Source organism: Lepidochelys kempii, chromosome 3, assembly GCF_965140265.1.
Source record: "Lepidochelys kempii isolate rLepKem1 chromosome 3, rLepKem1.hap2, whole genome shotgun sequence".
Taxonomy (NCBI): Eukaryota; Metazoa; Chordata; order Testudines; family Cheloniidae; genus Lepidochelys; species Lepidochelys kempii.
The window spans coordinates 73,437,893-73,462,343 of record NC_133258.1 but is presented as its reverse complement, the minus strand read 5'-3'; the positions used below and the strand labels follow the sequence as shown (position 1 = coordinate 73,462,343).

Here is a 24,451-nt window from a genome sequence, read left to right as displayed (position 1 = left end):
AATCTCATATCTGTTAGTGATTATCTTTGAGAACTCATGGAGGATGTCTGAGATCCTAGAGGAATGAAGAAGGGCAAACACAGTATCTATCTTTAAAAAGGGGGGATGGGGAGAGACAACCCAGGGAATTATAGACAAGTCAATTTAACTTTGATACCTGGAAAGATTCTGGAACAAATTATTAAACAATCAGTTTGTAAGAACAGAGAGGAAAACAGTGTAATAAATAATAGGAAACATGGATTTGTCAAGAACAAATCATCCCAAACCAAACTAATTTATTTCTTTGACAGTGTTACTGGCCTAGTGGATGGGGGAAAGCAGTAGACAGGATACATCTTGATTTGGGTGAGCTTTTGACACAGTCCCACATGACATTCTCATAAGTAAACTAGGCAAACGTGGTCTAGATCAGTGCTACTCAAAGTGGTGGTCCGCGGACTGGTGCCGGTCTGAGAGCCATTGGCTGCCGGTCTGCAAGCACATTGGAAAAAAAATTGCCGGTCCCCCACATCAGATAGCTTGAGAAGCACTGGTTTAGATAGATCTACTATGAGGTGGATTGTGGTGGGGCGGCTGCCCCACCCTCTGAGAAAAAGGGCTGGAACAGGCCAGAGAGGCTGCGCAGAACAGCAGCCAATCAACAAAGGCCTAGAGAGAGCCAATCAGGGCCAAGGAAGATGCGGCTAATCAGGACTGGGCTGGGTTCTATATAAAGGCTAGCAAGGGAGACGGACTGACTCCTGAGGGAAGGAGCTAGCACCTTGGACAGAGCAGTGCTGGGCAGGCTCCAGGGAGCAGAGGAGAGCTCCGGCCCGTTACCTGCCAGGCTGTGGCCCTGCTAAGAAGGGTTGAGAAGGTGCACAGGGCCAAAGGGGAAGTGGCCCAAGGAACATAGTCGGACAAGAGGGGAGAGAAGGAGGGCAGAGAGAGGCTGCTGCTAGAGGGTCCCTGGGTCTGGACCCAGAGTAGTGGGTGGGCCTGGGTCCCCTCCTTCCCCCCTTACACTGCACCTGGCCACACAGGAGTAGGGCCAAGACAGACTGCAACCTGCTCCTGAAATAAGGGGCTAGACTTTGGGGTTGTGGTTGGCCACTGAGGCAGGTGCAAGCTGAAAGACTGCTGTTAACCCCCCTGGAAGGGGGTGAGACTGGAATAGTGGACACTGCCGGAGGGCAGTGTCCTGAAGAGGACGCCACCGAGCAGGGAGCAACGCGGGTCCCAAGGCAGCAGAGCAGACAACGGGCGAGACTCCTCGCGCTGAGAGCGCTCCGCAGCTGACAAGAGCTAATTCTCAGAGCAACCAGCGGGAGGCCCCAGTGGTGGTGAGTTGTGACCTCGTCACATGGGTGCACAACTGGTTGAAAGACTAGTTGACAGAGTAGTTATAGATGGTTTGCAGTCAAACCGAGAGGATGTATGTAGTGAGGTGACGTATGTAGTCAGTCCTGGGTCCAGTACTTTTCTACATCTTCATTAATGACTTGAACAATGGAGCAGAGAGTACACATATAAAATTTGTAGAGGAGTAAGAAGACATTAAACTGGGAGGGGTTGCAAGCACTTTGGAGGACAGAATTAGAACTCAAAATGACCCTGACAAATTGGAGCATTGGTGCGAAATCAACAAGATGAAATTCAGTCAAGACAACTGTACTCTTAGAATAGAAAATATTTAGGGCACATGAATATAAAAATGGGGAATAACTCACTAAGAACATAAAAATGGCCATACTGGGTCAGACCAAAGGTCCATCCAGCCCAGTATCCTGTCTACCGACAGTGGCCAATGCCAGGTGTCCCAGAGGGAATGAACCTAACCAGTAATAATCAAGTGATCTCTCTCCTGCCATCCATCTCCACCCTCTGACAAACACAGGCTAAGGACACCATTCCTTACCCATCCTGGCTAATAGCCATTAATGGACTTAACCTTCATGAATTTATCTAATTCTCTTTTAAACCCTGTTATAGTCCTAGCCTTCACAACCTCCTCAGGCAAAGAGTTTCACAGGTTGACTGTGCACTGTGTGAAGAAGAACTTCCTTTTATTTGTTTTAAACCTGCTGCCCATTAATTTCACTTGGTGGCCCCTAGTTCTTATATTATGGGAATAAGTAAATAACTTTTCCTTATTCACTTTCTCCACACCACTCCTGATTTTATTATACCTCTATCATATCCCCCCTTAGTCTCCTCTTTTCCAAGCTAGGCAGTAGCATTGCTGAAAGAAAGATCTGGGAATTGTAGTAGATCATAAATTAAGTATGAGCCAACAATGTGCTTCAGCAGTGAAAAAAGACTAATATCATTCTGGGGTGCTGTCAAGGTTCCTTCCCTACTCTGAACTTTAGGGTACAGATGTGGGGACCTGCATGAAAGACTCCCTAAGCTTATTCTTACCAGCTTAGGTTAAAAGCTTCCTTGAACCATATGCTGCCACTACCAAGCATTTTAAACAAAGAACAGGGAAAGAGACCACTTGGAGAAGTCTTCCCCCCAAAATATCCCCCCAAGCCCAAAGAAAGCTTGATAAGAATCCTCACCAATTTGTACAGGTGAACACAGACCTAAACCCTTGGATCTTAAGAACAATGGAAAATCAATCAGGTTCTTAAAAGAAGAATTTTAATTAAAGAAAAGGTAAAAGAATCACCTCTGTAAAATCAGGATGGTAAATACCTTACAGGGTAATCAGATTCAAAACATAGAGAATCCCTCTAGACAAAACCGTAAGTTACAAAAGACACAAAAACAGGAATATACATTCCCTCCAGCACAGCTTATTTTACCAGCCATTAAACAAAAGGAAATCTAACGCATTTCTAGCTAGATTGCTTACTAACTTTACAGGAGTTGGAAGGCTGCATTACTGATCTGTTCCCGGCAAAAGCATCACACAGACAGATCCTTTGTTCCTCCCCCCCTCCAGATTTGAAAGTATCTTGTCCCCTCATTGGTCATTTTGGGTCAGGTGCCATCAAGGTTACCTTAGCTTCTTAACCCTTTACAGGTGAAAGGGTTTTGCCTCTGGCCAGGAGGGATTTTATAGCACTGTATACAGAAAGGTGGTTACCCTTCCCTTTACATTTATGACAGGTGTACTAACAGGAGTGTCCTAATTATTCCACTCTACTTGGCACTGTTGAGGCCTCAGGTGGAGTACTGTGTCCAGTCTTGGGCACAACACTTTAAGAAACATGAACAAACTTGAGAGAGTACAGAGAACAACACATATGATAAAAGGTTTAGAGAACCTGACCTATGAGGAAAAGTTAAAAAACCTGGGCATGTTTAGTCTTGAGAAAAGAAGAGTGATAGTCTTGAAATAATAGTCTTCATATTTATGTTAAGTGCTGTTAGAGAGGATGGTGATCAATTCTACATGTCACCAAGGGCAAGTCATGCCTGACTAATCTAATTGCCTTCTATGATGAGATAACTGGTTCTGTGAATGAAGGGAAAGCAGTGGATATGTTGTTCCTTAACTTTAGCAAAGCTTTTGACACTGCTCCCATAGTATTCTTGCCAGCAAGTTAAAGAAGTATGGGCTGGATGAATGGACTATAAGGTGGATAGAAAGGTGGATAGAAAGCTGGCTAGATTGTCGGGCTCAACGGGTAGCGATCAATGGCTCCATGTCTAGTTGGCAGCCGGTATCAAGTGGAGTGCCCCAAGGGTCGGTCCTGGGGCGGGTTTTCAATATCTTCATAAATGGTCCGGAGGATGGTGTGGATTGCATCCTCAGCAAGTTTGCAGATGACTCTAAACTGGGAGGAGAGGTAGATACGCTGGAGGGTAGGGATAGGATACAGAGGGACCTAGACAAATTGGAGGATTGGGCCAAAAGAAATCTGATGAGGTTCAACAAGGACAAGTGCAGAGTCCTGCACTTAGGACAGAAGAATACAGTGCACTGCCTCAGACTAGGGACCGAATGACTAGGCAGCAGTTCTGCAGAAAAGGATGTAGGGGTTACAGTGGACGAGAAGCTGGATATGAGTCAACAGTGTGCCCTTGTTGCCAAGAAGGCTAACAGCATTTTTGGCTGTATAAGTAGGGGCATTGCCAGCAGATCGAGGCACGTGATCGTTCCCCTCTATTCAACACTGGTGAGGCCTCATCTGGAGTACTGTGTCCAGTTTTGGGCCCCACACTACAAGAAGGATGTGGAAATATTGGAAAGAGTCCAGCGGAGGGCAACAAAAATGATTAGGGGACTGGAACACATGACTTATGGGGAGAGGCTGAGGGAACTGGGGATGCTTAGTCTACGGAAGAGTAGAATGAGGGGGGATTTGATAGCAGCTTTCAACTACCTGAAAGGGGGTTCCAAAGAGGATGGATCAAGACTGTACTCAGTGGTGGAAGAGGACAGGACAAGGAGTAATGGTCTCAAGTTGCAGTGGGGGAGATTTAGGTTGGATATTAGGAAAAACTTTTTCACTGGGCGGTGGTGAAACACTGGAATGCGTTACCTAGGGAGGTGGTGGAAACTCCTTCCTTAGAGGTTTTTAAGGTCAGGTTTGACAAAGCCCTGCCTGGGATGATTTAATTGGGGATCGGCCCTGCTTTGAGCAGGGGGTTGGACTAGATGACCTCCTGAGGTCCCTTCCAACCCTGATATTCTATGATTCTATGTCCACCGAAGGTGGGACAAAAAGTAATAGGCTTAATCTGCAGTGAGGGTGATTTATGTCAGCTATAAGGAAAAATTTTCAGAGGATAAGGGTAGATAAGTTCTGGAATAGGCTTCTAAAGGAGGTTGTGGAATCCCCATCACTAGAGGTTTTTAAGAACAGGTTAGTCCAGGGGTTCTCAAACTTCGTTGCACTGTGACCCCCTTCTGACAACAAAAATTACTTCATGACCCTAGGGGCGGGGGGGACCAAAGCCTGAGCCCGCCTGAGCCCCACTGCCCCAGGTGGGAGGCCAAAGCCAGAGCCTCACTGCTCTGGGCAGGGAGGCCAAAGCTGAAGCTCAAGGGCCTCAGCCCCAGGCAAGGAGCCTGCAACCTGAGCTCCGCAACCCAGGGCTGAAGCCCTCAGGCTTTGGCTTCAGCCCTGAGCCCCAGCAAGTCTAAGACAGCCCTGGTGACCCCATTCAAAGGGGGTCGCGACCCACTTTGGGATCCCAACCCACAGTTTGAGAACCATTGGGTTAGACAAAAACCTGTCAGAATGGTCTAGGCATAGTTGTCCTGCCTCAGTGCAGGGGGCTAGACTAGATGACCCCTTGACATCCCTTCTAACCCTACATTTTTGTGATTCTATGATTTCAGAACTATGAGGATAAAGAGGTTTTTCTTTTTTACATGGATTTTATCCAGAAAATAATTTCTACTCCAAAGTTTTGTATTGACAAGCCCAAACACTTCATACTTTGCAAGTGCAGAAGATTAATAATATCAAATTAAAACTTGTATAGCTGACACTTAGCATTAGTTTCTATAGTAGCAAGAATGATTATATTTTTTGATTTAGGTGTTTGAATTTGAAGAATTGTACAATACCTGTCCAGTGTATGCAAAGTCCAGGGCCTGCTTTAAACCTAGGCTTGTGACACCATGCAAATTCACCTCATCAGCTCCACTTTCAACCATACAGAGACTGAACATTGCCTAAGAAGAGAAAAGAAACATTTGCAGACATTAAAAATGAGATTGAGGGGGAAACATGAGACCTTTCAGATGAACACTGTTGATTTTTGCTACCTAAATCACCCCTTGCTATTCTCCAAGTAAAACACCTCAGTAGCACCATGACTACTATTGAGGTGCCAGGGCTCAAGCAATTTTTTTAATATTACTGATGCAGCAAGCACAGATGTACCAGGGCAATGAACTGCCAAGCTTAGAGGTGCCGGGGCTCAGTCCTGGCATAAATTAAGCACTGATAAGATCTCAGTTTTCATTATTATGGTTTCCTTTGACTCCCCCTCAGTAAGTATGTTAGCAACTGAGCTGTTTCATTGATAAAGAAGTGCAAAGACATATCCCTGAAGAGAAAAACTGCAACTAATCCATCAAGATCCAATTCTGAAAACTTTACATTGAGTAATACTTTACTATGCAAGTAATTCCACTGAAACCAATGGGATCACTCACATAGTATGGTACTATTCAATGTAAGTGGGCAAATTAGATCCTGAAAAATCATTCTAATCAAACACCCCTAGAACAGTAAATTTGACTTGTAGTTCTATAAAATATTTAAAGATTTTTTAAAAAGGCAGGATAAGCCCTCTATGGTTATTTGAATAAGTAAATTAGTATATTAAGACAGATATAGCATCTTTTTAAAAAGTGGCAATCCTACCCAAATAGCACAAAAAAATGGAATGTAGACAATGCCAGGAAATTAGAAATAAAAAAGACAACGAGGTAACATGAAGAACAGCCATCTACCGATACTGAGGTTCATAAAACATTCAAGTACATTAAGAGCAAAGCCACATATGTATGGGTGCAGACCTGTTAGGCCCCATTCTATTGGTTTCCTTTCTCTCCCACCTTCCTCCAAGGCATAGCTCGCTGACTGAGGAAGGATGCTAGACTTGATAGGCCAAACTTGCATGGCCTGTTTGGTTTTAGATCATTCTCTCCCAACATGATTTGGTACTTGAGCTCATTTTCAATATTTGCACAGAATGGCATTGAGTTCTAGACAGCGTCAATCCCTTCCCTTAAAACAACGTGAACTTCCTCTTAAATTAGAAACTGAAATTTGCCGTTTAAAAAGTATTTTCTTCCCTTAAGTGTGGCGTTTCCTTCCCCACTTCATGAATACTTTCAAGCTTCCAAAGAGACTAACAGACATTTCAAATATTGTGATCATTAATAAAAAATATTTTATTAGGCCTAGTTCTACCTTGAGATACATATGCATAAATCTCATTAATTTTGGCATGTCGTATGTGGGGCAACAATTAGCCCTTGTGTAACACATTATTTGCGCCAACTCATACTATCTTCCCTTCCCCAAGCCTGATCCATGTAACCTGTCTTTATTCGTGTCCATCAATGACTATTAGCCAACATCCAAGAAGTTGGGAGGGGAAGATGGGTGGAACACTCCAACTGCCCCATTCTGTACACTCCTCCTGAAGCTCTGTTACCAGCCATTGTTGGAGACAAGATACAGGGCTAGGTGGACCACTGGTCTTACTCCACTATGGCAGTTCTTATGTTTATGCGGCACCATTTTGGATTGTCAAATAAACTGCAATCTGCCTCATACTGGCCATTTGAGTGGTGTGGCTAAGGAGGTGACTGAAGCCGCAGACCACTAATTGAGTGTTGAAGCAGAAACATTCACTTATCTGCTACTGCAGAGAGCCACCCAGACCTACACCTTCTCCTTGAGATAGACTCAAAGGGTGAAATCCTGATCCTATTGAAATCAATGGCAAAACTCCAGCTGATTTCCAGGTTGCATGTGTCAATCACATATGGCAGTGGGTGTGACATGATGGGAGGCACCTGGTGTGAAGGATGAGCTCTTCTTGTCTGAGTGACAGCCAAGGAGTTATTGAAGAGGTTAAGGAGCTCCTGAGCCTACCACCCTGGCTAACATCTCCCCATAACTAGCCTCAAGACCCTCACATCCCCAAAATCAGCCTATTGTTGGAGAGCTCAGTATAAGCCCTCCTATAGTCTCTCTCCCTTCCACATGCTGCTGAGCAGGAGTTATTGCAATCCAAACGCAAGCGTAGCAAGTGTGAGAGAAACACTAGGGCAGGATACAGAGGGGCCAATCATGGTTACATGAATTTCCCACCCCCATCAGTGGGTCTGCAGGTCCCAACTCTATAAGCCCTTTACATCACTACTACATCACTAAAGCCAATGGAAGACGCAAGAGCTCAGTACCTCTAAAATCTGGTGCATGGTATCTCAGTTGGGACTGAGGAGTTTCAGTATAAAAATGGAAGCACCCCAAAATTCGTGTCCACTTCCAAAAACATTGTTCTGATTGCCACTGAAATGAACTGCTCTGAAATGAATTTGTCCCCTGGCAGTGATCTAATTTAAGCAAACATGCCGTCTATCAAGGTACCTGTTCTGCTCCTCTGCAATTTGTATTTCAATTGAAATTTTATCAAGGTTTTCCCTCACTGGCAGCTAGTTATCACATTAACACAGTAAGAAATAGTCATTCTAAGTTTTCCCAACTGAAAAGAAATCCGAACTGAAAAATTCAATGACTTGTCCAGCTGAGTAAAAACTGTAGTCTATTAATTACCATGCATGTCACCCAAAATACCAGTTGTCATTTATTTCTATATGGTATGCCAGGATGTCTATTTCATTCTGGCTTTCAATAATATTTCTCACTCTTGAGCTTGTTATAGTTACAATCTTCTTCCTTGCATTAATCACATAACTCAGTCTACATTATCATAGACATAGAATCATAGAATATCAGGGTTGGAAGGGACCTCAGGAGGTCATCTAGTCCAATCCCCTGCTCAAAGCAGGGCCAATCCCCAATTTTTGCCCCAGATCCCTAAATGGCCTCCTCAAGGATTGAACTCACAACCCTGGGTTTAGCAGGCCAATGCTCAAACCACGGAGCTATCCCTCCCCCTCCTCTCCCTCCAAAATGCTCTGTTCAGTGCCATGTTCTCTATCACACCACATTTGACATCCCACCACTTCTCCGCTTGGCCTATCTTTTTCCTTCAGTCTGATCTGTTGGACTCTCTTACCTACAGTGTTGTCAGAACTGCACTTTATAGCTACAATATGTAATATTAAAATATGTAGCTCACCTGGCTAGCTGCAGATCTCTTGCCCCCCCATAAACTGAGTTACTGTAAACATTAAAACTAGAAAGGTAGCAGTTTCCAAACATATGAACAGCAAAACCGTTCATAGGGTGTGATTTCACACAGCATGAAAAGCACTCTAATCAAAATGATGAAAAGCATTCTGTAATGGGGTGCAGGATGCCATGTAGTGAAGTCTTTTAAATGGCAGTCCATAACGGGTGGAATATAGCAAATTACTTAAAATAACCATCACTCCTTTCGGAGATAATTGCACTAAGCTGTGTGGTGCCCCACATCAGATCTCTAAATAAAGTACGTTAAACTGGTAATTTATAAATACTCTGTCATTCAAAAGCAGTGGGTTTTGTTATGCACAAAATATGACTATTAAGTTTTGTTATTTTCTTCAGACAGAAAGCAAACAGCTATTAGATCCTATCCTACAATTGTCAGAAGACATTAGAAGATAAGTTTGTTCTGTTACAATGATCTCCTTACTGTTTTATCCTAATTATTCTCAGACTTTGTCTGAGTTGTAAACCACTTCATTTTTTTCTTAAATTTGGGCCTTAGTTGGTGAATCTTAAAAAAAAAAAAAAGATTAATTCCAACTGCTGCTCACAAATGTCATGGCTAGGGGCGTCTGATTGCTAAAATTCTGTACTTCATCAAAGAAAGAATTCACATTCCAAACACTACACCACAATCAAGTATTTACATTTTCATATATTCAGATGATATACATGTCATTAGATTAAATTCTGTATCAACAATATGTTTTAATTACAACTAAAGCACACAGAGTTTATTCTGCCTCAGTGCAAGCAGGAAAAGGACACTATTCAGAATTAGTTATGCACGTGTGAATCCACATTATTGCTAATGATATGGTGGAAAATGATTTGTGCATCGACTGTTATTTATTATAAATAGTAAATTACCATTCTGGCAGCGGGCATTGTTGCAGTGCTGACTACCTGTTTACTTAGTATGAAGTGTAGAATTGTGGAACAGAAAAGTAACAGCAGCAATATGGAACTCATTTAAGATATGCAGAGCTAAATCTTGACCCATTGTAGTCAGCATAGCTGCATTGGCTTTCATGGAACTATGTTGGTTTACACCAGCTGAGGATCTGGCCTGAAGTGGAAGGAAGTTTCCAGAAGTTCCCTATTAAAGTATATTTCAAAGGTCAGAAACACCAGTGCAAACACTTTAACAAAGTATTCTGAAGTTACATAAAGGGTATATTGTTGAACTGGCAAAAAAGAAGCAATTATTTACACCAGATACAATTTACTTGGCTGATTATCTGTACTTTCTTTCCCACTAGGGCCAAATCCTGGTCTCACTAAAATCAATGGCAAAACTCCCATTGACTTTGATGAGAGAAGGATTTTGCTCTAATTACAGATATTTTGTATGGGGAGGGGAGTCTATTTCCCCACAGCTCAGATTCCCCCTCTACTTAAGCTCACTACAGAGTCAATATCACATCAGAGTGTGTTGCCAATGACTACACTGTTTCAAATATAGCAATAGGATATAAAAGCTTGTTGCTATTGTCAAAAAAGAAAACAAGATTGCATGAGGAATGCAAGGTTGCATAAAGAATAATATGGTAAATATTCTCCATATTATTACATGCCTTTATATAAAACAATGGTGCAGCCTCCTTTAGAATACTGTGTGCAGTGTTGATCATCCCCATCTCAAAAAGGATATCACAGAACGAGAGGGGGTTCAGGGAAGGGTGACAAATAAGATTAGGGGCAGGGAAAAATTCTCATCTGGAGAGAGATTGAAACGATTGGGATTGTTTACCTTAGAGAAGAGATGAAAAAGAAAGGACATGATAAAAGTATGTAAAATAATGAATGGTCTGGAGAAGGTACAGAACAGAACAAACTTCTGTTCTCCCTGTCTCCTAACATAAAAACAAGGGGACATTCAATTAAATTAAAAGACGGCAAATTCAAAAGCTGATGCAAGGAAATACTTTTTCATGTAATGAACCACTGAACTGTGGAACTCACTGTGACAAGATGCTGTTGAGGCCAATAAGAGTCTGAAAGGGATTTTACAGGGTGTGACACCCTGTACCCCATGTTCACCACCTGTATATGGTAATGGTATGTTTTGTACAAAGTATGCCTTGTGGGGTGTCATTTGAAAACCCATAATCTGTGGAGCATCATTATTCTGTTAAAATGTGTGTACCAATATTGTATATGTAGTTATAATATTTTGCTATGTTTGTTACTGAAACATGTTGTAATTCTGGGGAACATTCACAGACTAGCTCCCCAGTGTCAACAAAGGACTGACCACAGTTAGAAAACTATTAACTACTGAAGCAACCATTCACTGTCAGAAGGTACTTTAAACCAAAGATTTGCATATCATCCCTCACATACACAGAAAGTATGAACAAGAAATATACAATTCACATGGAAGTGCTTCAAATCTCACGTAGGCCACACACTGATTGTCTGTGCCCCAGCAGGGGGTAGTCCTCAAAAAGAGGAGGAGAATATAAAAATAAGAGACAATGGCTTCCCCATTATCTTTCCTTCCCCACCTCTACTCATGGAGCAAGATAGAACAAACAAAGAAACATCATTGAACTAGGGGGAGTGGTCCTAACATAGACTGCTGTAAGCTTTTGGGTGAGAGAAACCTTTTTGCTTTCTAATCCTATTTATCTTGGTAAAGTTTAGGAATTACACTGTAGTTTTATCCTTTATTTCTTTGGTAACCAATTTCGTCTTTTATGCCTTAAACACTTGTAGTCACTTAAAATCTATCTTTCTGTAGTTAAGAAACTTGTTTAATTATTTATCAAATCCAATGTGGTTTTGGTTGAAATGTCTGGGGAATCTCCACTCAAGTTAACATGAGCTGTTGCATAATTATTACTCTTTGATGGAATGACAAACTTTTAATGAGTTTACACTGTTTGGGAAGGCTGGAACTGAGGAATATGTTGGGGTTGCCCTGTATCTGTTTCATGAGGAGAGCATTCATGCAACTTTGCTGTGTGAGCGGAGCTTGGAGAGACTGCTTTTCACTAGCAGAACTGTGTAAGAGACACTCTGATCTGGAGAATTAAGGTGACACAGCAGTTCAGTGGTCCCCCAGATTGTACACTGGGGAATGTCATACAGGGATTCTAGATATAACAGCCAATGCTAACATACATGATGGAAGTGGTTTAATATCTCATCCTTTAGGGCTGTAGTCAGTTTCCAACTACTAGGATTAGGACATTCTTTGCACCTTCATCTGAAGCTCCTGGTGCCAGTCACTATCAGATGAAGGATGCTGGACTAGATGGACAACTTGCTTGATGCAGAAGAGAATTCATATGTTCTTTAAATAAAAGTATCTGAAATTATTATTAGAAATACTGTTGCAAAAAAGGCATGAAAAATAAGTACAGCTAAACAAGCTTAAACAGAACAACCTTCCCCAGAACCTTCCCCAGAACAATTATAGTATAAACAGACTATGTATATTGATCTACATGGGATTCGAGGTGTAGGGAATAGTAATAGTCATCTGACTCACAGGATTGGAATAAGGAGTGTGCTCCATGCATCCTATGTGTAGGGGTTCATTGCCACTGGGTTAACATAAATGTGGACCGTGTAGGAATATTAACAAGCGGCCTCCAGTTCACCTTCAGACCCTCAACCATTTCTTCTATGCAGAACTGGTATAGAGCTCAGATCTGCTGAGCTTTAGGGCTACAGTCTGCTCTTCTATTCAAGTTCTTATACCACTCTCATTACAGTAGTATCTGAGTGTCTTCTAGTACTGCATTAAACAGTGTGATTGACATCTGTCACATGTGTTTTGTTCTCTCTCATACTTTCTCCAGGGTGAGAACTGTGTGTACAGTGGAGTGTTTTGTTTTGGTGGTGCTTTTGTTTTGCCTTTTAAAAGCTACATGGTGGTGTTTATCTTGGAAAAGGCAAGGTCAAAGAATTGCATTTGGTGCAGAAGGTGGTGAGGTTTGTGATGACCCTTATTTCCTGTGGGAATCCCTTCAACAGGCAGGGACTGGGACCAAGAAAGTTGTCTCCTGCCCAGAAGAGCTTTATCTTGTAAATCCTTCCACGGTGTCTTCATCCATCAACAAATTTCACACTCAGCCTAATATGATTGAAAGTTTAGCCCAGCATGAAATCCCCTCTCAAAGATCCACACAAGCAAGGGAGTTCAGAATTCCAGGTAAAATTCAGTGCAGATGCTCAGTCCTTAATTCATCCTATTGTGCCTGAATATTATAGTAGATACAGTATGCACATATGGATCATAATATTCTGTTTTGAAACTTCTGCAATACTTAGGGAGTGAGTTAAGCATGAACTGTCAATCAGATTTCAGATGCACCTCTGAATTGTTCTGGTTTTGTGAGATTAAGTAAGTCTATCAATAATGCTTTTATGTAGTGCTAGTATTTCTGTTTATTTTCCCCATAGTACAATTAAAAGTGGGGGGAGGGGAGGAAGGGGGAGAGAACATCTCAGCTGGATGCACAGTAACAGAAAAGATATAAACAAAATATTAAATATTTAGACAACTGTTAAAACCGGCCTTACAGTTGACTGAGCCAAGTAAATTTATCATACTTGATTTGGATATATGTATACAAAGTCTTTTTTTAAAAAGCAAACAAAGTTTACAGTAAATCTATAAAATCATTGATCAGACTTTGTTTGCACAAAAAATATTCGAGAATGCCCCTCTCTTCCACCTAAATGAGACTTTTGTGGACGCAGCTGTCCTCCGTTTCTTCTTTTCAGTCGCTGCTCTGCTATCCCCCTTCCACTCAGTCAATGAGAGTATTAATACTGCATAAAATTAAGTATTTGTTTGTCTTTGCTGATCAGGGTCATAGTTTGTTTACCCCAGGGTTTCTCAAACTGGGGGTCGGGACCTCTCAGGGGTCACAAGGTTATTACATGGGGGTCACGAGCTGTCAGCCTCCACCCCAAACCCCGCTTTGCCTCCAGCATTTATTATGGTGTTAAATATATTTAAAAGTGTTTTTAATTTATTAGAGGGGAGTCTCACTCAGAGGCTTCCTATGTGAAAGGGGTCACCAGTACAAAAGTTTGAGAACCACTGGTTTACCCAAACAAAAAATAAATCCTGAAAGAAAATATCATCCAATAGCTAGAATGTGGAAAGAGATAAAAAAAAATCCAGTTATTAAACATGTCTTCATTCACAAATGATTTCACCAGAGGTCAGAGCAGTTTTAGCAGCTATGTGCCTCACCAGCCATTTTGACACCCCCTCTTTGCCGACTTCTTTTGAAGAGTAACAATCTGCTGGCAGATATTATCCTGGTCCAGATAAGACATACCTATTTAGGAAATACAGCTAGGAGACATCTACCCTGAGAACTATTTTTATTGAAGGAAATTTGTATAGAAATTTCTCTTTCAGCATACTGACTTGAGAGAGTGACAGTAAAATATTATTGAAAGGTTTGAAATACTGCACACAAAAACTCAAGTGCAAGATAAATATATTTCCAACTTGTCTGGATTTGCGGTAACTTCCCCCTCCCACCCATAATATGTTATACATCTGCTTTCACACTAACAATGAAAATTCATACTATCCAAGTGTCTCATTTACTTTTTACAGGCTTGTTGGTACCTATTTAAAAAACAAATAGATAAAATTGCATTTGCTCTAAAAAGAGCACAGAAAAATCCATCCTCCCTTCTTTCTCAATTTGAGCTCTGAATTTAACCTGAAATGGAATAGGGAATGGGAAAGAGAAAATGATTATTTTCAAATAGGAAAAAGAAAGAGGACATAATCCTTCTGATAAGGCATATTCTCAAAAGCTATTTTAAATAATTCGGGAAAGAGAAAATGATTATTTTCAAATAGGAAAAAGAAAGAGGACATAATCCTTCTGATAAGGCATATTCTCAAAAGCTATTTTAAATAATTCTATTTGAGGGTAGCAAACTTCACACCTTTCCACAAATGCAAATTTTCTTTAAGAAAATGTATTGCAAAAGCTTTTATGCCAGCAGAGGAATCTGAAATAAAGCAACCAACAGGATTTTCTATTCATCTAATATAGTTCTCTGAAGAGCGACACTGAATTTTAAGAGCAGTCTAAAAACATGAGAGTCCACTCCTGGGGGGAAACCACTTAGATGTATCAGCAGAAAAATTATATTTGCATTGCACTTTTTCCTGTTCTTAAAGTATTGGCTACAATTAACTGTTCTGTGTTGAAGACTGAGATTAGAAAAATTGTTAAAAGAAAGTTTAGTCTGATCATTTTGATTAAATAATTTACAGTAATTCAGTCAGTTTTCAATGATTCTTTCCTTTTAGCAGCCATTTGTTATTTGTTTATGTTCACAAAATGATGTAGTTAAGGAGGAATTATAGCAACTTTTTAAAAAATTGCCTTATGTAAACCTTAGATCTATACATACATATCAGTATAATGCTGTTAAATATAATAATGCTCAGCAATTATGTAATGTCCAAAGAACTGTAAAAACAATGGCTAATTAAACATACAGCTCATCTATGTATGTAGAGACTGTCTAATCCCCATTTTACAGATTGAGAAACCCATGGGTTGCAGGTGTAAGAGTCCAGGGGAGGCTAAACCTCCCAAAACAGGATGTGACACACCTCCCTCTGGAGGCATGCCAGTCTGCCACCTTTGGAGCGCTGCTGCCGAAAGAGCACCCAGGCAGTAGCCCCAACTATGCTACACTCCAAGGCCCCATTCCCATTCATCCTTTTCCCCTGTGGCCCCACCCATGCTGCTCCTCTTCCCGCCCCCGCTCCGCCTCTTCCCCCCAAGGTCCTGCCCTCGCGCTGCTTCCTCCCCTGAACCCCCACCACCTGCTCCTCTCCACACCCTCCTCCCCAAGACCTTTCCCCAAGCCAGCTGAGAAGCTGTGGGCTGGTGGGCTTCAGGACAGGGCGAAGAGGCGCAAGTGGGGGGGGAAGGGGACAAGAAGATTGGGCAAGAGAGCCTCGTGGGGGGGCTGAGAGGAATGGGTGGCGGGGGACTTGGGGAGAGGGGCTAGCGGAAGCAGACCTCAGGGCAGAGTAGGGGCGGGGCCACGGTCTGGGAGCTGGTTGCCCCCTCCAATTCTAGGAAGCTTCCAGGGCTCACACCCAGCCTCCCCAAATGCAGGAGTCACACGCCGCCCATGGAGAAACTGAAGTGCAAAGGGGTTAAAAGCCTCAAGTTTCAGAGGTCTTCCATAATTGTGGTTCTCAGTTTCTGGGTACACAAACTAAGGTATTTTCAAAGGTCATGAGCACCTACAATTGTAGTTGACTCCACTGGGAGTGGTGGGTGCCCAGCCCCTCTGATAATCAAGCCCAAAACATCAGAAGTTGTCACAATCAAACCATAGCTGCCACCTAATTGTTGATGCATTCAAAATTAGTAGACACTTGGAAATTTGACCCCAACCAACTTGACCAATCTAGGGCTGGTGATTAGTACACAGCATAACACATGCAGATGTAGTGTGCAGCTTCCTGTGTCTGCCCTTCCAGGACCCTCAGCACTGCAGCCGAATGGATCTTTGCACATCAGCCTTTTTCCCCCATGTACAGAATGGAAAGTAAGATCAGAGCTCAAAATTGTATATAGAGCTGTACAAGGGTGACGAGGAACACAGGTACCACACTGATGGACCTGATATAAGAACCTACATACAGTAGAACATCCATCTGGACAGACATTGGGTCTAATTTTCCAGTGCCTTACCTTATGTAGACAGGTTTTAGAGTGGTAGCTGTGTTAGTCTGTATCAGCAAAAAACCCGAGGAGGACTTGTGGCACCTTAGAAACTAACAAATTTACTTGGGCTTAAGCTTTCATGGGCTCAAACCCACTTCATCAGATGCATGCAGTGGAAAATACAGTTGGAAGATATATATACACACACAGAGAACATGAAAAAATGGGTGTTGTTGCCATACCAACTGTAACGAGGCTAATCAATCAAACTTGTCAACTGAAATGGGCCATCCTGATTATCACTACAAAAGTTTTTTTTCTCCTGCTGATAATAGCCCACCTTAATTGATTAGCCTCATTACAGTTGGTATGGCAACACCCATTTTTTTCATGTTCTCTCTGTGTATATATATCTTCCTACTGTATTTTCCACTGCATACATCCGATAAAGTGGGTTTTAGCCCACGAAAGCTTATGCCCTAATAAATTTGTTAGTCTTTAAGGTGCCACAAGTACTCCTTGATTTTTTTTATCTTATGTAGCAACTTACAAATATACAAGGTGAGCACAAAACTGATGTAAATGCTACCGAATCAGAAAAGTAATCTTTAGCAAAACTTTGCATAGGTATAAGCCTCTGCATGAGATACAAAGCAGTGGAAAATTTGGCCCATTGATTTGATCAATGCAGCAGTACAGCAAACAGAAGGCAGCTTCTGCAACCACATTTAACAGACTCTTTCAAAATGTGCAGGTTTAAAAACAGAGTCCAGGGAAGCAGAAACAAGAAATCAATGTCCAAGTGCCCAGAAGATACAATTTCATTCACTGCCATAAGTGATGGGATGCCACATTCCTGTCTGCCTTGGAATTACTTTTCTGCATATTCATTCAAAAGAATCAAAGCAGCAGATGTCCAATGTCTGTGATAATATCAGGTTCATCCCTGTTTGTATACATTACTCTCTCAGCTGTGTCTTGCATATCAGATAATAAATCATCACAAACTAATTAAATTGACTATCTATCAATTTATGTAGCAGTTTGCATCAGCCAAATGTGTGGGCTAATTCTATCTGAGTCAGTTCTTTTTTAAGATGATTAATAGAATCATGACATGTACACTAGCTCAGAGGACTGTTAAAATTAATATAAGATCAAATGGACAGGTTTAAAAAAAACCCCACACACAAACCTGAATCTAGTCCACTAAACTAGGGTTGTGGAAAAACAAACAGAATTAATTTTATTTTTATTTTAGAAAAAACAACCCTATTTACTTTTTAATGGGTTTTACCAGGTTTTTTTCTGTGTGTTTTCATTTTTTAACTTCTATGTCACTCCAAATTATTTACAAGGATATTACATTTTTGAAAGATTTTTGATACTTAGAATCAAACGTTTTTAATGCAATCCTTGTTTAAAACTTTATTCTAAAATATTAACAGGAAAGTGATGAGATCATTAAGAAACTGGTTATACTTACTGGGAAGTACAGTAATAAGGTATTAGGATTGTGTGGAAGCCTGAAGGGAAATGAGTAGAATCATTGGTGATTGGAGAGAGAGGGAGTGGCTAATAGGTATAATCAACTGTCCTTAAACATTGAAGAGAGAGGAGTGGTTGGAACTGTGACCCTTTTCGAGGAGGACTACATTTCCTAGAACATAGAAACGTCTAGGAAGTTGGAAAGGCAACTGATAACATGGTTCTCTACAATACTGACTCGCTTATCTTATTTTCCATGTTTAATGGTGATTTCACTTGGTGGCTGCTTCTCATTCTAACTTTAGTAAATGTGAAAGCTGCTGATCAATACTGCAAATGGTATTGGTGATTAGAAATGATCAAACATCAGTGAATGTATGAACATGCCTCAAGTTGAAGGAAGTGTAAAGAAACAAGTGATTGACTGAACTGAAGTAATGGAAACAGAACAGAAAATAAAAATACAAATTTTGACCTTAGTTCTTAAGCAGCGAGATAAGAATGATTCAGCCTTATCACAAGAACTACTGAAAATGAGTTTCTTTGCATTCTTCAAGATAAAAATGTGCCAGTGAATGCGATTTTTTCTATTCAAGTAGAAGAGATCAATACTGCCTAGCTGGATGATTCTGCAAGCAAGACATTCTCAACAGCATCATCACCATCAAAATATATTCATTTTAACCACAAGTCCTCTCCATAATTAAGGCACAAGAAAGATTCAACAACACTGCATACTTTTTAGTATATAATTTACAAAAATTGTCTCAAGAACATGAGAGATCTTCATAACTGGTTACTAGAATCAAACATCACCAAAAATATTCCGGTGCACAAAACAACTGTATATCTGTTCTGACTTTCTAGCAAGTTAACTGTTACTCACAATTCCCTACCATGCCAAGCTTTTCCTTAATTTACATTGTAAAATCACATATTGTGGAAAGTAGTTTTTATATCTTTTTTTAGGTGAGCAGAATCAGCCCTGTGGATTTTTTAACTATCCTCCACACTTCCACAGTGACTACCTAGACTGGTCTTTTTTTTATTTAATAAATTAAGTACCTTCATTTTGTAAGTAATGTTTTGTTTATGCTTGCTTTCCACAGTACATACATTTATATCTATGCTCTGGTGTGCCCCTTCAGTTTTACTCCACTCTCTGTTTTAGGTAGTTCATAGTTTGTATGATCTAACAAAAGAAGTGCGAAACTGGGACACAGAAGATCTTGCTTCAATCCTCCTCTCCGCCACACATCCGGTGTGGGATCAGACAAATCACTTTAAGACCCAATGCAGTACGATTGTTAAGCCTGTGCTTAACTTTAGGCACATGCAAAGAGACTACATACATGCTTAAATCCCTTGCTTAACTGGGACCTTAGTCTCTCTGAAAGTAAAGTTTCTTTCTTTCTTCCCCCCTGTGTGTGTCTGATCTAGATTGACTAAGTCCCTGAACAAGAATGGTCTCTTATGGTATGTCTACACAGGGATAAAAAATTCACAGCTGGCCTCGGTCAGGTGACTTGAGCTAGCAGGGCTTGGGCTGCAGGGCTGAAAAACTTTTGAGTGGATGTTTGGGCTCAGGCTGGAGCCTGAGCTCTAGGACCCTGTAAGTGTGGACCCCAAGCCTGAATGTCTACACAGCAATTTTTTTACGTTGCAACCCAAGCACTCCAAGAACCTGAGTCAGCTGACCTGTGCCAGCCATGACTGTGCCACGGGGCTTTTTTCCATGTGTACACATAACCACATTGTGCTAGATCCTCAACATACACAGAGTTATGGGAAAGTGTTGGTCATGACCTCTGGGCATTGGCATTATCATAGTAATAACAATTACTATTAGTATACACATATCCATTTCTTTGATATATTACTTTTAAATTATCCTTCAGATATTTCTATTTATGTATTTCCACTTTCTAACCTTCCTTTACATAAGCCCTTTTTTGGTGCTTGCACCAACTTTTGTGAGGGGAAAAACTGCTCAAGTGCAGTTAATCACGGCCAAAATATTAACTTGATAGAGCTGACAAGGCCCATGTCAGTTTGATTGATCTACTGTGTAAACGTTAGGTGCATAATTTAAACCTATCCAGAGGCCAGTTTACCTTGAGCATCTGTTTCTTTTTTCCTTCTGAAAGTTGAGGTAAGTTTTCTCTTTCATAACTATGCAGGTTTTGCACATTTTGCCTGGTTCTATTCCTGTTTTCCTCACTACTCATCGACAAAGGAAAAGGACCTAGGGGTGACAGTGGACGAGAAGCTGGATATGAGTCAGCAGTGTGCCCTTGTTGCCAAGAAGGCCAATGGCATTTTGGGATGTATAAGTAGGGGCATAGCGAGCAGATCGAGGGACGTGATCGTTCCCCTCTATTCGACATTGGTGAGGCCTCATCTGGAGTACTGTGTCCAGTTTTGGGCCCCACACTTCAAGAAGGATGTGGATAAATTGGAGAGAGTCCAGCGAAGGGCAACAAAAATGATTAGGGGACTGGAACACATGAGTTATGAGGAGAGGCTGAGGGAGCTGGGATTGTTTAGCCTGCAGAAGAGAAGAATGAGGGGGGATTTGATAGCTGCTTTCAACTACCTGAAAGGGGGTTCCAAAGAGGATGGCTCTAGACTGTTCTCAATGGTAGCAGATGACAGAACGAGGAGTAATGGTCTCAAGTTGCAGTGGGGGAGGTTTAGATTGGATATTAGGAAAAACTTTTTCACTAAGAGGGTGGTGAAACACTGGAATGCGTTACCTAGGGAGGTGGTAGAATCTCCTTCCTTAGAGGTTTTTAAGGTCAGGCTTGACAAAGCCCTGGCTGGGATGATTTAACTGGGAATTGGTCCTGCTTTGAGCAGGGGGTTGGACTAGATGACCTTCTGGGGTCCCTTCCAACCCTGATATTCTATGATTCTATGAATGTCCTCTATTGCATGCCAAAAAACACTTAATACTAGTTGCATGAAATCTCATTTAGAGAGACTTGTTATATGACATGACTCTTCTGAACAAGTTCAACATAAAATTCCAGTAAGTTTTACATAATGTCAATCATTCATAGAATAATAAATCTGCCCGGTGAATTTTTTTAAGCATTTGCCCCAAAACCAAATAGAAGGCCTGGGAAATGGGTAACCAAAGGTCAAATACCAGACATAGTTTAAGGGGAGTTATATTTTACAAATGTAAACAGATGTACAATGAAGACGGGGGATTGAAATATGTTATTTCAAGTACTGCATTCAAATCTCTTAAATTATAATCAGTTTACCTAATTCTAAAACCACCTTATGTTGCTTTTTATACATCACACAACCAATAGCTGGCAATGGGTTACATATCACCTACAATTATATCAGATCAATTGTGTAACCTAAATGCACTTTGTTGCATTTCATCACCAATTTAAAGAGTTATAGGGGGTTATTTCCCCCAAAAGCAGGGAGCAAAAGGTATTTTTCCCAACTACCTGAAAGTAGAGATATTTAGCAAGGATTTAATTCCCAGCAGAATGTTCATAGCATGTTTTTTAAAATCATTAACCAGATCCTGAGATGGTATAGTTCACATAACTTCAATAACGCTACACCAAGGGTTCCCAAACTTGGCTTGTTCAGGGAAAGCCCCTGGCAGGCCACGAGACGCTTTTCTTTACCTGAGCATCTGCAGGTACGGCCGCTCGCAGCTCCCAGTGGCTGCGATTCACCGTCTCCAGCCAATGGGAGCTATGGAAAGCGGTGGCCCCGCCACTGGGAGCTGCGAGCGGCCGTACCTGAGGATGCTCAGGTAAACAAAGCGTCTCTTGGCCTGCCAGGGGCTTACCCTGAACAAGCCGCGAACCAAGTTTGGGAACCCCTGCGCTACACCAATTTACACTACCTGGAAGGGACCTCGAGAGGTCATCTAGTCTAGTCTGCTGCACTCATGGCAGGACTAAGTATTAACTAGACCATTCCTGATAGGTGTTTGTCTAACCTGCTCTTAAAAATCTCCAATGATGGAGATTCCACAACCTTCCTGGGCAATTTATTCCAGTGTTTAACTACCCTGACAGGAAGTTTTTCCTAATGCCCAACCTAAACCGCCCTTGCTGCTATTTAAGCCCATTGCTTCTTGTCCTATCCTCGGAGGTTAAGAAGAACAATTTTCCTCCCTCCTCCTTGAAACAACCTTTTATGTACTTGAAAACTATTGCCCTATCCCCCCCTCAGTCATCTCTTCTCCAGACTAAACAAACCCAATGTTTTCAATCTCCCCTCATAGGTAAAGTTTCTAGACCTTTAATCATTTTCGTTAGTCAAGAGAAGAGCTTCTCCAATTTGTCCATACCCTTCCTGAAATGTGGCACCAGAACTGGACACAACACTCCAATTGAGGCCTAATCAGTGTGGAGTACGGTGGAAGAATTACTTCTTGTTCTTGCTTACAACACACTCCCAGAATGAGGTTTGTTCTTTTTGCAACAGTTTTACACTATTGATTTATATTTAGCTTGTGATCCACTATGACCCCCAGATACTTTTCTGCAGTACTCCTTCCTAGGCAGTCATTTCCCATTTTCTATGTGTGCCACTGATTGTTCCTTCCTATGTGGAGTACTTTGCATTTGTCCTTATTTCATCCTAATTTACTTCAGACCGTTTCTCCAGTTTGTCCAGATCATTTTGAATTTTAATCCTATCCTTCAAAGCACTTGCAACCCCTAACAGCTTGGTATCATCCACAAACTTTATAAATGTATTCTCCATGCATTTATCTAAATCATTGATGAAGATATTGAACAGAACTGGATCCAGAACTGATCCCTGTGGGTCCCCACTTGATATGCCCTTCCAGCTTGACGTTGAACCACTAATAACTACTCTCTGGGAATGGTTTCCCAATCAGTTATGCACCCACCTTATAGTAGCTCCATCTAGGTTGTATTTACCTAGTTTGTTTAGGAGAAGGTCATGCGAGAGAATATCAGAAACCCTACTGAACTCAAGATATACCGCATCTACCGCTTCCCTCACTATACATAAGGCTTGTTACCCTGTCAAAGAAAGCTTTCAGGTTAGTCTAACATGATTTGTTCTTGACAAATCCATGCTGACTGTTACTTATTACCTTATTGTCTTCTAGGTGTTTACAAATTGATTGCTTAATTATTTGCTCCATTATCTTTCTGGGTTCTGAGGAGAAGCTGATTGGTCTGTAATTCCCTATGGTTGTCTTTATTTCCCTTTTTATAGATTGCCCTTTTCCAGTCCTCTGGAATCTCTCCTGTCTTCTATGACTTTTCAAAGGTAATCGCTAATGGGTCAGATATCTTCTCAGTCATGTCCTTAAGTATTCTACGATGTATTTCATCAAGCCCTGGTGACTTGAAGACATCTAAGTAATTTTTAACTTGTTCTTTCCCTGTTTTAGCCTCTGAGCCTACCTCATTTTCACTGGTATTAACTATGTTAGACCTCCAATCTCTACTAACCTTTTTGGTGAAAATTGAAATAAAAAGGTTATTTAGCACTTCTGCCATTTCCACATTTTTTGTTATTGTCTTTCTCCCTCCCAGAGTAATGAATCTGCTCCTTATTTTCCTCTCCCCATTTTTTGGTTCATACAGTCCATATTTTGGCTGGTAGACCCTCACTCTCTACCAGAAACTGAACTTGTGAGTGGACGCAATATCAAGCACCCGGTGTGCAGAGGCTGTCGACCTGGGCAACTTCTTGCCACTTCCTTTCCCAGCCCAGGACATGGTCAGTCGCACAAACAATACAAGAAAGAAGAGAGAGAGGGGTTACTAAATCCTTAAGAACAAGCTGGTCACTCCTTTGAGGCCTGGGGTAGCTGCCGCTTGCAGACCCCCTCCCCCACCTCCCTACAACAAGGATTCTTGTTGCGCCCTTACTCAGGAGCTCTCAGAATAGGTCTGTCCCCCTATCCTAACTGCTATCTCTCCACTTTCTGAGCTCTGTTGCTCTCTTTTAAATCCTTCCTCCTGCTGGAGCAGGCTTTGCAGGTGCAGTTGGGATGGGGCCCAGAACTGTTCCTTAACCCCTTCTATGCCAGTGTGGGGCTTATAAACCCCATCACACTGTCATACCTTGGCCTAGATATCTAGAGGTCATTACAGCCCAGCCACTGTTTTGGACCTCATTAAGGTGGAGGTAAGAGACCTTTCAGTACTCAGGGAACAAGGAAGACCATGAAGACTCGTGGACTCTTACAAATTCCAAAGCCTGCTACAGGACAAGACCTCCCCATCTACCAATTGAGGTCCTGGTGATGCATCACCATTCTGCACTCGCCTCGACCATTGACACATTGGCTCCCCCAAAGGACCCCTCCTCCCCATCGCAGACCCATATCTACTTGATTTTCTGACACTGTGTGCCAGAAGACAAAAGGGTGGAAAACAGAGGCTGATTCAGACAGGATGAAATATA

At 41.6% G+C, this 24,451-nt stretch overlaps 1 protein-coding gene across 20 annotated transcripts in view; it reads right to left on the bottom strand.

Annotated features, from left to right (window-relative positions):
* KLHL32 (kelch like family member 32) overlaps nucleotides 1-24,451 on the bottom strand; it is a 247,313-nt gene that overhangs the window by 143,796 nt on the left and 79,066 nt on the right. For 18 of the 20 annotated variants that reach the window (XR_012158000.1, XR_012157999.1, XR_012158001.1 and 15 more), the window contains one exon: nucleotides 5,513-5,620. The exons of 1 other annotated variant lie outside the window; for it this stretch is intronic. Coding sequence is in view for 12 of the 19 variants with exons in the window: in XM_073336806.1 (XP_073192907.1) it covers nucleotides 5,513-5,620 (108 nt within the window). In the remaining 7 variants the exon portion in view is untranslated. Of the gene's footprint in view, nucleotides 1-5,512; nucleotides 5,621-9,713; nucleotides 9,740-24,451 lie in introns of those variants that run through there. One more of the 20 variants, XM_073336811.1, reaches the window with a different exon arrangement.